This window comes from Pundamilia nyererei, unplaced genomic scaffold, assembly GCF_000239375.1.
Source record: "Pundamilia nyererei isolate P.nyererei 1_Seehausen unplaced genomic scaffold, PunNye1.0 scaffold00028, whole genome shotgun sequence".
Lineage (NCBI taxonomy): Eukaryota > Metazoa > Chordata > Actinopteri > Cichliformes > Cichlidae > Pundamilia > Pundamilia nyererei.
Window position 1 is genome coordinate 1,039,076 of NW_005187429.1, and position 17,772 is coordinate 1,056,847.

Sequence of the window (17,772 nt, forward strand, 5' to 3'; positions counted from 1 at the left end):
AGGTAAGTAGATCTCCAAAAGTTGATTCTGTTCATCTGGACATAGTGTTTTGTGAAGATAATTCACCTCTTATCCAAGAGGCTTCTTCAGTTCTACAAACAAAAGACTGAGAGTCCCAGGTATTTAACGCCCAGTGGGGGCTTTGGAAGTGGTCCTGAGGGTCATTGACCCATTATTAACCCAGAGCTTCTTCACATGAACCAAGGTGTGAGAAGAAGAAGAAAAAAAAGACTGTATTACTATCACCGGGGGTTAAGGGTAAAGTCACTGTGAGGGCTTGCCCAGCCTCATCATGTGACCTTAATAGCTCAGTTGAGGCTCAGCTGAGTAAAGACACAGCAATAACACTTTCAGTACCTACTGGGCTCCGGTTCGAAGTGATCTAGCCTATCCAAAAATGTGATTTCAACAAACGTAACTCAGTCATGAGAGCGACTTAATCACAAAAAACAAAACTACCATTTCTGAAAGCCGACAACGGGGGAAATCCCCCCCCCCCAAAAAAACCCCCACACACAGAGCAGCAGGTACACCATCGCCTCGAGGTTTTCCATTGTTGTGTCGCATACAAATGACGTCACATCAACGATGGTCGTTCACAGTGGATGTGGATTCAATTCTGGTTTATTTATATAGTGCCAAATCACAGCAGTTGCCTCGAGGCACTTTGCATTGTAAGGTAAAGACCCTACAATAATGCAGAGAAAGCAATCAGACGACACCCTAGGAGTGAGAAACATCAAGAAGAGAAAAAAAAAAACTCCCTTTTAACCGAAGAAACCTTTGCAAGAACAAATGACCTCCTTTACTTCTCGCTCAAACCATCTTGTCTTCTTAGTCCAAAATGTGAGCACTGGCATCCTCAAAAGAGTGACTTTTATTCTTTAAGTGTACAGCCTTCAAACCTAAAGAAGTCATCTACCTTATTTTCTTCAGTCTCTCTAGACTACCATGACCTGGATGACAGCAAACCTACACAGACACACAGAAATAAAAGAAACAGAAATACCTGTTGTGAGCCAGTGTGGGCATGGGATTGATTTGGTGATGTGGACTGTATTCGGCTCTACTCTGTCCGTGTTCCACCTTTGCTGTAACAGCACGTACTTTCCTCCACTTTGCCCTCCGGTTCTGAAACCAGACCTGGGACCCAGAAACATTCAGGGGGGAAAAAATAAGACTGAGGAGGCCAACAAAAAAGGTAGAAACTGCTTTACAGAGGATGAGATGGGATTTTCAGGAACACAAAGAATAAAATGCCAGTAGCACATCTTCATAAGGAAAACATCACAAGTCTTCAGTAAAATTCCACAGAAGATGAACAGAGTAAGAGTCTAACCATAATTCTCTGAGGTGTGACGCCGACTGAAGTAGCAATCACTTTCCTTTTTTCTGCGTCCGGATAGTGATCCTCTTGGAAAAGGGCCTCTAGATGCTCTAACTGATCTGTACGCAAGAGTACGTTAATTACAGGGCAATAATTTGCATAGCAGTCAAATGTGAGCACACAGAGACGTTTCCCCTCACCTGTGCTGTAGAGCGTCCGTGTCTTCTTCTTCGGTGCAGGTGGCAGCAGGCAGCTGTCCACAGACTCTATCCCTGGCAGCAGTGGGAAGCTGAGGGCTCGACCTCGGCCCCTGGTGCTGTAGCGGATGGAGCGTCGGGTGGAGTATACCTGCGTTATCTCCATCTGCCATGAAGAAACACTACCTCAGCACAGATGTTTTCAGTCAAATTCAGTCAAATGTCCCAATGGTTTTTTTTCCCTTTAAAAAAAGGATTTTAAATAGTCAGGTATCAATTATCACATTTTTAAAAGCTAAATATAATTTTGGAGAGTCGTTTAGGGGGGGAAAAAAAAAGGAAAAACCTTTGAGTGCAGTGCAGAGTTGAATGTTTCAGCCCAAACAAAGCAATGCAGCAATCATTTCCCAAAAATAAAAGTTCATTTAGGACTTCCAGGACCAAGTAATTAATTTCCATTGTTCTTTCCCATATGTGATATTAACACGTCTGTTCCAGGGCTGCAGCCAGCAGGTAATGATTTTTCTCATTTTCTGTTAATTGCTTGGTCCATTAAATCTAGTGAATATAAAAATGCCCACCGCAGTTATCCAGGACCTGATGTAATGTCTTCAAACTGCTTACTTTTTCTGATGACAGACAATAACCAAACATATCAAAACTGCCCAGAGACAAGAACAAGTAAAGTAGTCTTAAAGATTGATCAGTTATGAAAATAAACAGTTCTTCTCCTGCCAAACTGGTAACTGACTGTTCCAGCTCTACCAAACTCACATATCAGTTGTCAGTCTCTGTAAAAATTTGTCTTCAGGTTAGCGTAGTTCAAAAACAATCATTTCTGATTTGATCTGGTCTGAAACGTCTTGCTGTTGTAGAACCAGTGACATTATCTGAGATCTACGTCTGAGTGGTAAACATTAAAAGTACCGATTACTAGCACAGTGCATGCTGTGGGTCCAAGAGTGTCATCCTGGCAAATAACAGTAAAGAACAATTAATTTACCGTTATCACCTTACATAGCTTTTCAGTGAGATGAGATCATTCTCCACACGCTGAATGTGCTCGTTAATGGCTTCAAAGAATCTGTCACCTACGGATATCACACTACATTACACACTGAGCCAAACATTCAAATCCAGGATGCCATTTTCCCAGCTGCATCATTAATAATTCAGAGGACTGTAGGTGTGCATATTTCATACACATTAGACTGTAATTACACACTGAATGAGCCATTATTAGAAACCTGTTGAGATTTACTAGAAAATGCAAAACTGTTGGGTTAAAGGTTAAACTTCATGATCAGCAGCCAAGTATAATGTGTTTATTTTTGTCTTTTCACACACTGTAACCCTGAAATTCTCTCGACACAAATGTCCAAATCATTCAGATAAACTGTCTTTGCACTGCTTAATACAGAATCATTTCCACCTGAACCCATATGAGGATGCTACAGGTAATTATCAAGAGTATTCACAACAAGCGAGTGGGCGTCGTGTATCCTGCATTGTCCATGCTTTACTCAGACAGCATCTGGCAGGTTTGTTGGAGAAATTTCTCTAAGCACAACATCCCAGTGCACTTCAGACAAAGCAACGCCCTCGCAAAAAACTACCTCATCAAAATACTCCGAGTTCACCATGCAATGCAGTGAGGAGTGCTCGGACCTTTACATAGGAGAGCAGAGATCTTCGATCAAGAACACAGACAGAGGCCATCTATGGGCACTGTGAACAACCACCACTGAGTGGAGGTAGTGACGCTAATTATCAGCCACCTATAATGCAGTCCTGAAATCCTCTTCCCAACCCCCACAGCTTGACCCATGTGACCTTAATAGCTCACAACAATATGGCAGGGCAATGTCTCACAGAGGAGTCACATCTTGACTCATATGACCCTTAAAGACTGACTGGAGATTTATGCTTCAGCAAGAAATCTATGCTGTAGCTATTAGTGTGTACCTGAATAAATAGAATAAGTGTTTTTAATCTGTACTGCCACTGTTGTGTATTTTTGACTCTCTAAATAAGCTATACACAGAGCACTGGTCAGGTTCCATCCATGAATGTGTTTTTATCGCTAATAACCAAAACAAATCCAGTTTTTCCCTCACTGTTTCTGGAACGCACCAACTTCCAACATGTCTGCAAATGTTTATATAAAGGTCTTAACCTCAAACCCCTCTGAAAACTTATGGGGAAACCTCTTGTGCATCACCCTAGCAATGTGACTACATGTTAGCTCAACGTAGCCCACGATTGTTGCGATTGGCCATTTCAGCACCATCGATTGCAGTTTTGCACTTCTTCTTCCTTTTTCACTGCAGTTTTAAAATTTATTAGTGAAAGTGACAATCATCTCTTCAATATAAGGAACATTAATAATAATAGTATCAATATAAATACTCACAAATGTCAGCAAATTTCTGGAGGGAGACTGTGTAAACTATTGGAATGGATGTAAGGGAATGTATAAACGAGTGAAAAATCTAGAGGGGCAGATTTCAATCCCTAGTCCCAAGATTTTATTTTTTTTTCTATTGGCTGGCACTACATATAAAAGACCAGGACATTAGCACATTGTAATTAACACAATGCACCATAAATGCCAGCAATGACGTTGGCCATTTGCGTAGGTTACATTGCAAGCACTACAAAGATTCCCAGCAGAAGTCTAAATCGGACAGAACAGGCTTGTCCACATCTTTTAGGACCACATTTAAAGTGACAGCCCCATCAGGGGTTAAATACCTGGGCCTTAAGACATTTAAGAAGTAAAGAAGCTTCTTAGGTGAGTGAAGAGACACCTTTATAAACCCCAAAAAATGTAAGTCCAGTTACCTTCAGTTCAAGTAATTAGGGCTATTTTGACGTGGGTCGGCGAGAACCTTACAAGGACACTCAGAGAGCATCCGTGACAAAACCCAGCAAAATATTAGTGGTGAAAATGCATCCAAAGTTCTTACATGTGAAAAAGAACCACTCGAGGGAATGTACTGACATGATTTCCTAACATTGTTGGGGTTCATGTGTGAAACTGGCTTAAGTTTGAGAAAGATCTTAAATCTGCGTGTCTGAAATACAGCAGCACACAAACAGAGTTTGGTGTGAATGTGTCACTCAGGTTCAGCGTGCAATGAATCTTGAGCAAATGAAAGGGAAAATACATTTCAAGTAGTTCACAGATCATCAGGTATGAGCACATGAATGGTCTCCTCTCACCTCAAGTGGTTGTGGGCCCTGCTGGGGGACACTGTGAGGCAGAAGGGGGCTATGAGGTCTTTTGTTACTCTGTGGCTGAGGACATGTGGGCTGGATGGAGACAGGAGGCTGCGAGGAGTACAGCAGGGGGATGGGAACTGGGGGACAACACAGCCCTGTCCCCCCAAACCCCAAGTAGAGTGGGTCAGAGAGGTCACAGCTGTTCGTCAGAGCCGAGGTCTCCTCTGAGCTCATCGCTGGCACCTCCTGTGTCTCACTTTTCTTCATCTCCTCAGACCTCTCACCAACATCCTTTACTCCTCTCTTACTTCTCACCTGCTCACTTTGCTTCCTCCCTCGCTTCTTCTTACTCTTCTTCTGCTCATCTTTTTGTGCTAAGCGCTTTGTCACTGTACTCTCTTGTTCACCAGCAATTGTTTCCTTGGCCTTCTCAATCTTGTTGTCTTCCATCTGCACCTCCTGTGCCGCCCCCGCTTTCAGCCCACTCTCAGGCTTCACCTGCTCCTCCTCTGTCACAACTTTCTCTTCTTTCCCCCCCTCCCCATCCTTCTCTTCTCGCCATGTCTCCTCTGCTGCCTCTTCATCCTCCCACTGACTAAACACTTCCTCCTCCATTTCCCTCCTCTTCCTCCTCCTCCTCCTCCTGCTCATGTTCCCTCGGTTGCTGTTTTTTGACAAATCCTCCAGTTCCTCACACAGAAGGCTTGGACAGTCTGCAACAGAGTAAAGCAAGAATTTGTTTTTTAACTTAAAAATTTGGACTAAAAATCACTCATCTGGTTTTACTTCAGCATCCTACCTTCTAGTAATATAGTACTCTGGACATTAATGAGTTCATAATTATCATCAACATATTACATCTTGACTTCTACAAGAATACAATAATAACAGAGATACATTTTTGGATCAGGCCAGTCTGAAAAATGAATACAGGCTCAAGAACTTCAAAGCCAGAATTCATTTTGTGGCAGTTAGGAGAAGGCTTTGATCTTTAAGTTCCAGCCTACTGCACTATGTTTTCATTATGTATCATTTTACCCAGTTTATTTGGTCAGATATTGCAAAAATATGCCCAAATATGCGTGTTTTTCCTAACAAGCTCCTGAAAACTGAAGGTTTCTCACCTCAAGTCATTATAAGCTGGAGCTAAGTACTATAAAGCGAGTTCAACATACCCAGGTTGTCTTTGTGTTATCTGGACTCCCTTATCCGAACATATTTAGTCAGGAACACATCAAGCTTTTATCAACTCACTAAGTTAACCTAGGTTTTAACCTGCACATTCACATTAAACTGGGTGGCATCTGTGGCATTATCAACAGAAAACAGATGTTAGTAACAGAGCAGCTGATTGTTCAAAAGATGAATCTATAATATTAGAAAACCATGAATTGGTTGAACACATAATACAGACTGAGAGAAACACAGCTGCTCCAGACAAAGCAGCGGTGGTGAAGGAAAAGCACTGCACAGTAGATAAATACTGAAAGCGCTGAATGAATGCATGGACACTCAGTTCTTTGTAAGACAGGAAAAGAGAGGGTAATAAAGTTTAGCCTATTTAAAGCCAGGAGAGAAAGACAGCAAAAATGCCCACTGTTTATCAGAATCTCATGGATTATAATGAGTAAATGACTAAATTAATGTTTAGAAGGCAATGTTAGTTCTCATTCTTTCAGCTGCAGCTTCGCTGTTGGTTGATGATCTGAGAGCAAGTGAAGAGTAAATGCAACAAACAGAATTCAAAGGCAGGCTTAGTCTATGTGCAAATTAAATACAAACCAGCCAAAAGTGGAAGGGAAAAAATAAGGGGGGAAAAAAAGGTTTATCTAAAAATATATCTCTCTTATTGATCATCTGGGAAGTGTGAAGACACTAGACTCTCCTACTATCCACACAGGAAGTCAGAGGAATCTTCCAGGAATGGTGTCATTTCACCGAGAACTGACAGGTCAGTAGATGCTGATTTCAGACCTAATGATCTCTAATCTAGGGAACAAGTTATCATGGTGAAGCACCCTGGTAAGAAGTGAACCATCTTAATAGATGGTTAAGATCTTAATAGCACAGAAAAACCCTGATAACCAGACAAGATAAAATCCGACTCCATCATCAGGCCTCTGCAGTGTTGGGAAAAGTGAACTAACACCTTTTTTTGTGTGTTAACTAGTAAAACTACAAATGCTTCCTTCACCAAAAGGAAAGTTGTTGTTCAATGTCATTCTTTTTATTTCCCAACCGGTTCCCAGGTAGAGCACTCTGCAGACAAGTTAGAGCAGGAAGGCTGAGACGGTTTGGACATCTGTAGGGGAAGTAGTGGATATACTGGACAAAGGAGGTTGAAGATGGGAGGGAAAAAAGGAAGACCTCAAAGAGAAAGGTGAGATGCAACCTTTCTGCATATGCGGGTGATTCCTGCCATTTATTAGCTCGAAAAAGGTGAGAAGGGATTCTTTAGCAGTTACCTGGCCGTCCTGCGTAGTAGTGAACCTGCAAATTCCTGTATCGATACCATACCAAGTAAACACAGGGCCAGTATTACTGATACCAAAACCAATAGTGATACTTTTAACTTATAAAAGGCAGCTTATGTAGGGGAGCTCATCGTTTCATGACTTATGAGATGAATCATCACCAATCTGCAAAATCTGAACACATTTTAATAGGGTTAACATATCGATCCTATTGTGCTAGTATCAATCCGATACCGATACCAGTGATGGTATCAGTACTACGGATAATTGGGTCGTTAGTGGCTCACGGCCTAGCTCCACTGCTTGGCATCTGACCAGACAGGTGACGCGTTCCCTAGATTTTATTTATTGTTGTTGGCTTTTGAGTTTACGCTTTTAATATAAACTTAACTGAGTGGCACTTTTGCTGGGTTGACTTAATTTCTTATGACACTGTGCAATAATTTCATTACATGTTCACTGTCAAGTGGGTCATTGCTAGGTTTTAAAATTGCTGTAGTTAACCAAACTATATTTCTGTCTTTGGTAATAGGGATGGGAATCGAGAACCGGTTCTTGTGTAGAATCGGCTCCCAGTAGTCCAATTCCTTGTTGTTAGTCAGCCTGCCTATCATCCTGCTTCTGTTTCAGTTGCACTTGTGGTCCTGTGTTAAAACACTGGCACAGTCTGCAGCGTGGATATGGATGTTACTCTTATTTCACAAAAGGACGAGCACGGGATGGTAAAGTGGAAACTACATCCAGCTCAGAAACAACTGCATTATGCTGTTAACACTACTTTGACTCTTCACACACACACAGCATGCTAATACTAAGCCAACCAGACAGCATGCTAAAACCAAGCTAGCCAAGAACCCAGAGTGAAAGCTGAGTGAATGTGGGCCCCAGCCCAGCAGCCAGACCCTGAACTTTAACAGGTAACAAACATAAGCAGTTGGGTTGCAGCCTCCATTTCTAGATGTTCATGTTTCTAAAATAGAATCACTTTCAAGTGTTTTCGTGCTGGTTTTCATCTTTACTTTGTGTTCACAACTAAATACTAAGAGAAAGATCATTTGTGTCACCCTCATTAGGATAGGGATTTGTGCTGTGTGTAAGATTGTAACCTCAGGTTTATATTGTTAAATGGTAGTTTTGAGACAATACGTTTCAGCTATTTTATAGAGTAACATGAAAGTAGTGCAATGAGCAGTGTAACCAATTACTTAATTACTCCAAAGAGAAGGTAACACACACTGATCACACAAAAAAATAAATAAATAAATAAAAAAAGGGAAAATGCCTCCAACATACACAAACATTTGATCACACAACATGCTATTAATTTACATGAATGTAATGTCTTCAGGAGTTTTTCCTTCCCACTGTCGCCAAAGTGCTTGCTCATAGGGTTCATATAATTGTTGGATTTTTGTGTGTAGGTATTATTGTCGGGTCTACCTTACAATATAAAGTGCCTTGAGGTGACTGTTATTGTGATTTGGCGCTGTATAAAGAACTGGATTGAATGTGATATACTGCTTAGTCATGGTGGTGATAAGGAATCAAATCAATAGGTGATATCAATATTGGAATCACTAAACTCATCAATTTCCATCTTTATTTGGGAAATTTTGATTCAGTCCAGCTTCTTTTCTTTTCTCTTTTTAAATTATTCAAACTGAAGCAACCTATATTAATGAAAAGCACATCTCAACTCTGAAAATGCCACAAAGCAGGTGTATATGCATTCATGAACTCTCACGCCGCTCAGCTACATTGGTGCATTTTCCTCTGTCACTCACTGAGCTGGAGTCAGATAAGGTACCAGTATTTGGAGAAATAACCCGATGATGTTTGAAGATTTCTTTCACATCTCCAGGGTCACGTGGTGACCCGCAGGTCAAATAAAACGCGCGTCGGTCTCGGGAGGAGCAGCAGCCTGCGGTGACTTAATTAGTGTCCCAGCCGTGCGCCGCCTCGTGCCACCACCTCACCTGACCGTTAATTAACTCTGAGCGGCTAGGTGCTGCTAAACTAGCCGAGCTGTCCCCATCTCCAAACACCGGGTCGTGAATGTTAATAACCGTGTTTTAAGTCGTCTCCGCGGAGCAGAGCTGCACTGGGAGCTTCACTCACAGGGGGAAAAAATAAAAGCTTTAAATAAGACGTCTTTCAAAAGTTTGTTAAAAAATGGCGTTAAAAGTTTGTCCGCGTGCATCAATTGAAAAGGCTAAAACAAGCCAATAAAACAATTAAAGGGCAGCCTGAGTATCCTTACCCAAGTCTTCACCTGCGTCACCGTCTTCGTCCATGAACGCCACCGTCAAAACCAATAAACTTGTGCTAATAATCAATTAAGTCGAGCAGACAACGAAGCGAATGTCTTCATGACCGCAGGTTAATGGGCTTGATTGATTGATTACCTCTCTCTGCTGTGTGACGGAGAATTATCACGTGAAGGGTGAAACAGAAGCAGCCAATCACAGAACAGAACAGATGCACCATAACTCTACTTTTACAAGGAAAAAAGGTGTCTCAAAACCAGGTAACGACTTCCTGTTCAAACAAGAAGCCTGAGTTTTATCCTTATCTAGTCTCGCTCATCGCAAACAGCTAAAAAAAAAAAAAGCTTAAATAAAAATGGCTTCTGAGGGCTCAGGTCTGAGAAGGTTAAGATATTGCCATCTATCGATTTTATCCCGTTTATTCATTTCTTTCTGGGACAAGTTTTATGTTTATACTTTTTTATTTTACAGTACAGGGGATTTACTTGTGAATCATTCAAGCATAAAAAAGGCATCTAACTCAAGGCATGTGCCATTGAACTTAGTGAATAACCAATTTAGGCACTTTGTTACTAGCAGCCTGTCGCTAAAACAAATCGTTTGGTCCCATTTCTTTATTTTAATATATGAAAAATGTCAAAGATAACACAGTTTGACAGGCATAACATTCTGTTTCTGCATCATCAAGATGATCCCGAAGAGCTGCTCATGGAAAACCTGGCATATGTCAGCATCGGGTGCAGCGTATACTTAAAGAAATTTAAGGAAACTGGAAAAGTGGAGGACAAAAGAAGAAGGGACATACCTAAAGCAACTATACAAAAAATGAACAGCATCTAAAAGTCAAGTTCTCAAGAAATCAGAAATAATCCAGCAAACAGCTGAAAAAGGACCCGAGAGATACATCTGGGCTTTCAGTTGATCCATCTACTGTTTATTGAAATTTCATCAAAAATGGTCTCAGTGGAAGGGAAGGCCACTTATCCTTCCACCTATTAAATTCAGGTTCACAGGGGGCCTGGAGCATATCACGGCTGCCGCAGAATAATAGGCAGACTACTACACACTGGCAGAAAACCATTCACATTCACACTTAATGCCAATTTAGAATCACCAGTTAACCTAACCTCACTAACTGCATGTCTTTGGACTGTGGGATGAAGACAAAATACCTGTAGAGAACATGCAAGCTCCACACAGAAATGCTCCGGCCAGGTTCAATTTGGATTTGAACCCAGGACCTTCTTGCTGAGGCAACAGCACTAACCAGCCCCATTGTGCTACTCTAACGATGAATGATGAATCAGGCGAGTGGTGTTGGAGCTCTTTTCAAAAATTAATGTAATTATGAACACAGAAAAGTGCTGTCAGAATTTGATCCACCGTGCAATACCATCTGGAAAGCATCTGAATGGCAGCGTGACAATGATGCCAAACACACTGTCAATGCTGTAAAACCAAACCTGGATAGAAAAACACACAATGCAACGCTATCAGGAGTTCAGGTTGTGTTGAAGAATGATAGCGGTCTGAACAAATACCGACTTTCAAGCTCATTAGTATTGTACAAACTCTGTTTTTCCCTTATATACTGTATTGCATCTAAATAAATCACTGCACCTTAAGCAGCTTGAGGTTACTGCACAGCTAACAGCTGTACAATGTTTTTCCCATTTTCTTTTTTATGAACCTAATTCCTCAGATCACAAACTATGCCTTTATTGTTGGTTTCTAACTTGCTCCTATGTGTTTAAATGGCTTTTGTATTTTTAAAACAAAACTGTTTGTTGGGGAAAATGAATGAGAACATTTAAAATGACCCTCAATATGAAATAGGTCATTATTATTATATGTATAGTATGTTGATAAAAGTGGATTCTGGGATTACTTGAAGCATTTTTGCTGTAGTAGGTGAGATGAGACGTCTAAAACAAAATCATTCTGTGAATCATGTAGCTTATTTAAACTAAATGCAGGAAAACTAAAGCCGTGGCTTTGCGGGGGAACTACATGTAGTTTTTAGTTTGAGATCCCGTGAAATAAAGACACGTGTCGCTGCTACACATTGTCAGCATTTGCAAATGTATCTGAAAGATGTTTTATTTTCTTTCAGCTTAAATTAATAATCATGTAATCCGTGAAATCTACGCTGGGACTCCTCATGGTTAACCCAACCCTACAGACTGTCAGCTGAGGATAAACAGCGCTGATCCCTTGAGCTTCTTACTCCACAAAGGTCTAAAAAAATAAGCCGTTGTAAAATCAGACACAAACGCACCACAGCCTGCTATCTGTATTTTTGTAGTATGTAAAATTACAGCTGAAAATAACCAGGTTAAAACTGGGTAGTAAATCAGGTTGTCTCTGCCACGGTTGTTCCTCTGTTACCCAGCAGATGGGGTACTGGTTGGACCTCAGGCCTGCTTCATTCTTCCCCAACTGTGCAGCTTTGGCTCGGCTGTTCCACCCCTCCCACAGGAGGCTCACACACAAGGAGCCCTCAGCCTCTGTGCAGAGGCATATTTCCTCATCAGCAGCCTGCTCTCCAAGGCCAGGACAGCTTGTTAGCTTTGCTGGATGATAGCCAGCTGCAAACCCACTACTCGGGTGACCTTGGTCTCATCTGGTCTCATGCTTGAAGAGCAGGAATAATCTCCTTTCCTGTGTGTCTGTGTTTGTACTCACAAATCCCCACAGACAGTTTATCTAACTTTCAGTGAGGAGGGAAGAGGGAAAAAAAGATATTTTTATGTGTTGACTTAAGAAAAATAACATCTCTGTCTGTTTCTCCCTCGAGGGCCCACAGAGTTAAACAAGTGTAAATGAGGTGCTAAGAAGCTGTGATCACGCAAATACAAATACAGCATCTCTCTTAGATGAAGCACAGAAGAGAGGAGAGCTGCCTCTAGTGTCAGCGGGTCGAAAAGAATGGCACGCAGGCCGAGCTAATGCTGGCTGGTGTGTGAGAACATGGAGGCAGACTTTGTGTCTGCACGCAAGCGCCTTTAAATGCATGTTACTGAAATGTATTCATCTCCTGTTTCAAGTGCTTCGCTGCTGAGTCATGAGTGGACCCAAGAATAAAGCCTGGACCTCAAGTTTGAACAATCTTCAGCCGCCAAGGGAGCTGAGTCACATTTAAGACCGAGATATTGAAGGAAAAGTTCACCCACATTACAACACTGCATGTGATCACAATAAACTCATTTAAGCTTCCCGGTTTGAGGGGATTATTTGGGATTTTTATGCATCTCCTGCAGCAAAACGGATACAAATGGAACTTCATGTGCCCTGCCCACAATGTAGAAAAGAATTACATCTAAATAATTCAACGGTAGCCTGTCTTTCGAGCAACATTGTCTTGGTGGGTAATCCACAGACTACAGTGACAGTGTTCACTGTAACCAGAAGAAAAGGCAGTTTATAACCACTGCGAGCGCTACAAGCTGCAGACTGCATTAAGATGGAAGTGAAGGGTTGAGAAATCTATAAACCTGGACAAAAAGAACAAAAAGGTCTGCATAGCAACATCAGGTTTTTGTAGTCTGAGTGAAGTCCTGTTTATCCTTGAAGAAATTTTACAAACTGCAGCTTTGATTAGGAGGAGGAGAGGGCACTAATAATGAGGTCAAAACACTTAAACATTACTCCGGTAGAATCAAAATTAGCTGCGCCGAACAGTTAAAGTTTATAATTACATCTTCTGCAAGACTTTTCCAAGTAGCAGGTACATTTGATGGCACCCCTTCATCCAGCCTGTCCTAGTCTACAATGAGCGAGAGGCAGGCACGCCCATCAACAAACCTGTGGCCACTTTTATAGGTGGTGAAAGAAAACTGGACGAACAGAGGGAAGCCATACAGTCACAAACTGCCCCAAAGTGTCACAAACGCCTCACTGGAAGAGCCGATTCAACCCTGAACCTTTTTACTGTGATGTGCATTTAAAATACTTCATTAACTGAAAGCAGACTTGCTGATTGTGGAATGTGCAGTGTTTGCTTATGAGGGAAGATGCATTATTACATATAAAACCAAGGCTGGATTACCTTGACCCCGAGGGACTCGGAAATTCCCTGGTTCATTGAATGTTAATTAGTTTTGGTGATTTGATTAATGGTGCGTTTGTTAGCAAATTAGCACAGCTAAAGTACAATACCTAAGAAAGTGGGGGGTGGTATTGTTTTGTGAGTGTTTCGGGCCTTTTAAGCAGGGAAGTATGCGTCAAACTAATATCTGGGGGGTAGGTAATAATTTGCAGAATATATGACGGTGATGGTGTCTGGTGAAATAATGAGACAGTGCTGTATGTATGTATTAAAGAAATATTGGTTTCTCGCAATACAGTCAAGAAGTTTGGTCTAAAGATAAGAAAGTTCACCTACATGCACCTTTAAAACAAACAAACCTGACCAAGAAGAGTACCCCTGAAACTACAACTGGTTGTTTTTACACTCTGTAATTTGTATGTTTAATACATATACACAGTGTAATAGGTTGTGAACTTTACAGGTGCTGGTGTGCAAACATTAAGGCTAGCTGTTTCACCATTTCCAGTCACATGTTAAGCTAAGCAGTGGCCTATAGTTTCCTATTTACTGTATGAGAGCGTTCTCAATCTTCTCCGCTAACTGACGTGGTTTCTTCCTAATCTTAAATTGACCCTCATGCATATTTTAATAAGATCTGAAGGCAGGGGGTCAAGGACGTAAACAACATGAAAGCACAAATCCATCCTGCCGTGCATCAGGGGTTCAGGTTGTTGGTGGTGTAATGGGGTGGGGGGATATTTTCTTGGAACATTTTGGACCTCTTCAGTACTAAATGAGCATTGGATAAGTGTTTATTTATTATTCCGAAAGCTCAAGACAGTGCCAATAGTTCAGTGATATTTTGCTAAATTACAATGTGGAGACTCTGCAATAATTTAACAGAAGTGCTTATTTTTCACTTGAAATTTTTTTGTGGTCATTTTTATTAAGATATTATTTATTATCGGCAGAGAATAAAACAAAACCTGTCTTCCAATTCATTGCATTTGTGTGTGTGTGTGGTAGAAGTATCGGTTTTTGTACTCTGTATCAGCAAGTACTCAGATCCAAGTATCGGTATCGTATCGGTTTGAAAAAATTGGTATCGTTGCATCCCTACCTATAACCTACATTTATCTACAGTAAAGAGCAACAATACAGCAACACCATGTTCTTTATAACTTTATAACCTGCTTCCAGCAGGATAACACACCATGTCACAAATCTTAGATGATCTCAAACTGGTTTCTTGAACACGACTGTAATCAAACGACCTCCATAGTCACCAAATCTCAATGCAGAGAGCACCTTTGGGTAGTGGTGGAACAGGACACATCATGGATGTGCTGTGTGATGCTATTTTGTCAGTATGAGCTGATGACTTTGTAGAATATACCGTATGTCACAAAGACTTCAAGCATCTCTGAAGGCAGAAGGAGATCCAACCTGGTACTAGCAAGGTTGTACCTCATGAATCAATCGATGAGTGTATACATGTGTTGTTGCCATAGTTTTGTCCCATCTGCATTTTTTATTATTACAGCATAGTTTGATCCATTTATAGCAAGTTATTTTTGTGTCTCTTGACTATGGGCCATTGACCTTAATTAAACCTCAGGTTGAGAAACACTGCTGTTGTGAGATTATAGATCATTAGCCACCAAAAAGACAGCAAAGGAATAATTGCACAATTTTAATGTCACACAGTTATGTAGTTCCTTGGTTGTTTGTGTCATTAGTCACAAATTCTTGAAAGGAAAAGAGAGTTTTTTAATCTATTTCAGTTTAAAAGAAGACAGGAGAGGACAGATTTACCCAATCAGGTTTTTTATTTGGAACAGAGTGGCAGATTAGTGACAGGGCGGTGGCGTGGAGGATCCGCCTCCTTTCGCTCACTCAGCCAATGACAGAAACTCAGCCTTAAAAAATGCAAATGTATAAAAACAGGAATGGGAACAGCAAACATAGAGTAGTGTAGCCTCCACTGGGCTTCACACACACACAAACACACGCTCACACGCACACTCTCAAACATGCACACTAACACTCACACACACACATACAAATTTACCCTCTTTCTCTCAGACACGCACACACGTCTTATTTGGCTACGCAGGCTTAAATGGCTACAAACGCACACGTTTACACTTTGACAGTCACTTTTAGAAAAGACAGTACGTGTTTATATCATTCCTGCCTGTGAGAAAGTGGCGTGTTGTCTGTCCATCTGTCCTGCGGCAGACAGACAGGTAGACAAGTCAGACAGACAGTGAAAAGACACGGTCAGTGTGTGTGATAGCCACTGTGAGGGACGAGCCGCCCCACATTCAGCAGTGAACAGACTAAACACACCCTCACGCACGCAGAAACACACGCACACACACACACTCGCGTCGACAGGCTAGTCAGTGTACACAAGAGTCTGCTGTGAAATATCAAGGTGAAGCACTCATGCATACGCAAACACACAGGTAGCAGGTTTAGATGAGGTGCAGACACGGGCGCGCACAGGTATTCTTGGACTGGCGACGGGAAGGAGGGAGGGAGGGAGGGATGGAAGGAGGGGGCCCAGGTAACTACACACACAGGAGTGGAAGAGTTGTGTTACCTGCATGTGGAAGAGCGTGAGAACTGCTGGAGTAGGTAAACAAACACTCGACCACAGTACATTCCAGCTTTAACTCGCCCCTCTCTTCTTTTAAAGACGCACACTTGGACAGAAAAAAATGCACACACACTCACACACACACACAGACAGAGCCATCCGCACACACCCAGACGAGTATAGTTTTGACTCCCATGCATTTTTGTTCTACAGTACTGAGTATAATAGAAGCTACTAGCCCAGTCGCACTGGTGTGTTTATTGTTACAATCTCTTAGATAGAAGCACAGCCCGCCTGTCTCCTCACGTTGTCCCCTCCCCTCCCCCAAAATGCTCCCACGGCAGGTTAACGTTGACCTCATAAACACTAATTCATTTTCCTCTCATAACCAAAGCTCTAACGGCAAATGTTATGACTGAATTAGTGCACGTGGGAGCAACTTTAAAAAAAAAAAATTTTCATTAAAGCCCCTCACACTTCCAAGAGGCCCCTCCCATCCCCAAACAGAGAGACAATGATGGAAGAAAGAAAAAAAAAATCATAAGGTGAGGCATGCAAAAGGGTGTGTGCGTTTATGGCTGTGTGTGTATGTGTGTGTGAGAGGGGTGGGGTGGAGGGCGTTTATCGGATGATGGCCGGACGTGGAGTTGTGCTTTTACACAAACAGACCAAACTCTAAACCAACCGGCAACTGATCGATAACTAACCAATAACATTGAAACCACCTGATCTTGCTGGAAATCACAAGTGATGACTATCACTATGACGACGATGATGATGGCGATGACGGCGACGAGGGGTTCGATATGCGCTCGTGTGATATGATTTACAGTCTACTTAACGTCGGCGCGGTGTGTTTCAGTGCGCTGCGAGTTTTATTTCAGCTGTTGTGTGTTTGGTGTGTGTGTGCGTGCGTACGTGTGTGTGTGACAAGAGCACAGCTCATCTAAAGGGATGACGTGATGTGATGGATAAAAACTCTTCATGGTCATGCAGATGGTTAGTGACGCCAGAAAGGATACGCTGATATTTACATATAAACTTTTTTCTTTTTTTAAACTGCTAAATACACATCCTCCAGTTTATTATTATTATTACGGCATTATTATCATCATCATCATCATTATTATTATTGTTCACCATCCAGCCCAAGAACATTGATATATTATTGATTATTATTACTATCCATAACTAGTCTTTATACAGCTTAGAGGAGCAGAGGGAGGGGGGCCTGCCGGTGTCTCCGCAGCGGCTCCTTGACGTTGTGAAACACGCCGAGCGCTGAGCACCGTTTTCTGGTTGGCCGAGCACAGAGCGAGAGGTCAGCGCCACCTTCGAGCAGATACGAGTGTGTGTGTGTGTTAGCGTGTGTTTATGCGTGGCTTTGTGGACGTGCGTTTGTGTGTCTTTGAGCACCAGATTGACGGAAGGCACACAAAAGAGACCTTTCCTCTCACCTTTGACCCCGGGCTCTGTGCGGCCAACCAGACGCTCTGTATGGTTTTGCTTTTTTTTTGTCCTTTTTTTTAAGTGTATGTGTAGAGTGGGGGTGGTGGTGGTGAGAGGCAGAGTAGAGCCCGATCTAATAGTTAGTCTGTCCATAGGCTCACTCCACCCGTCTCCACCCGTCTCCACCCCTCTCCTCTC

At 41.9% G+C, this 17,772-nt stretch overlaps 1 protein-coding gene across 1 annotated transcript in view; it reads right to left on the reverse strand.

The window, feature by feature from the left end:
• The window catches only part of nobox (NOBOX oogenesis homeobox), a 13,685-nt gene extending 3,988 nt beyond the window's left edge, over positions 1-9,697 (reverse strand). Inside the window, exons 1-5 of the mRNA XM_005728316.2 lie at positions 9,484-9,697; positions 4,750-5,462; positions 1,528-1,690; positions 1,340-1,446; positions 1,010-1,143 (exon numbers count right to left, since the gene is read on the reverse strand). Coding sequence (XP_005728373.1) covers positions 1,010-1,143; positions 1,340-1,446; positions 1,528-1,690; positions 4,750-5,462; positions 9,484-9,517 — 1,151 coding nt within the window. The 5' untranslated portion in view covers positions 9,518-9,697. The remainder of the gene's footprint in view (positions 1-1,009; positions 1,144-1,339; positions 1,447-1,527; positions 1,691-4,749; positions 5,463-9,483) is intronic.
• Positions 9,698-17,772: the final 8,075 nt, after the last annotated feature.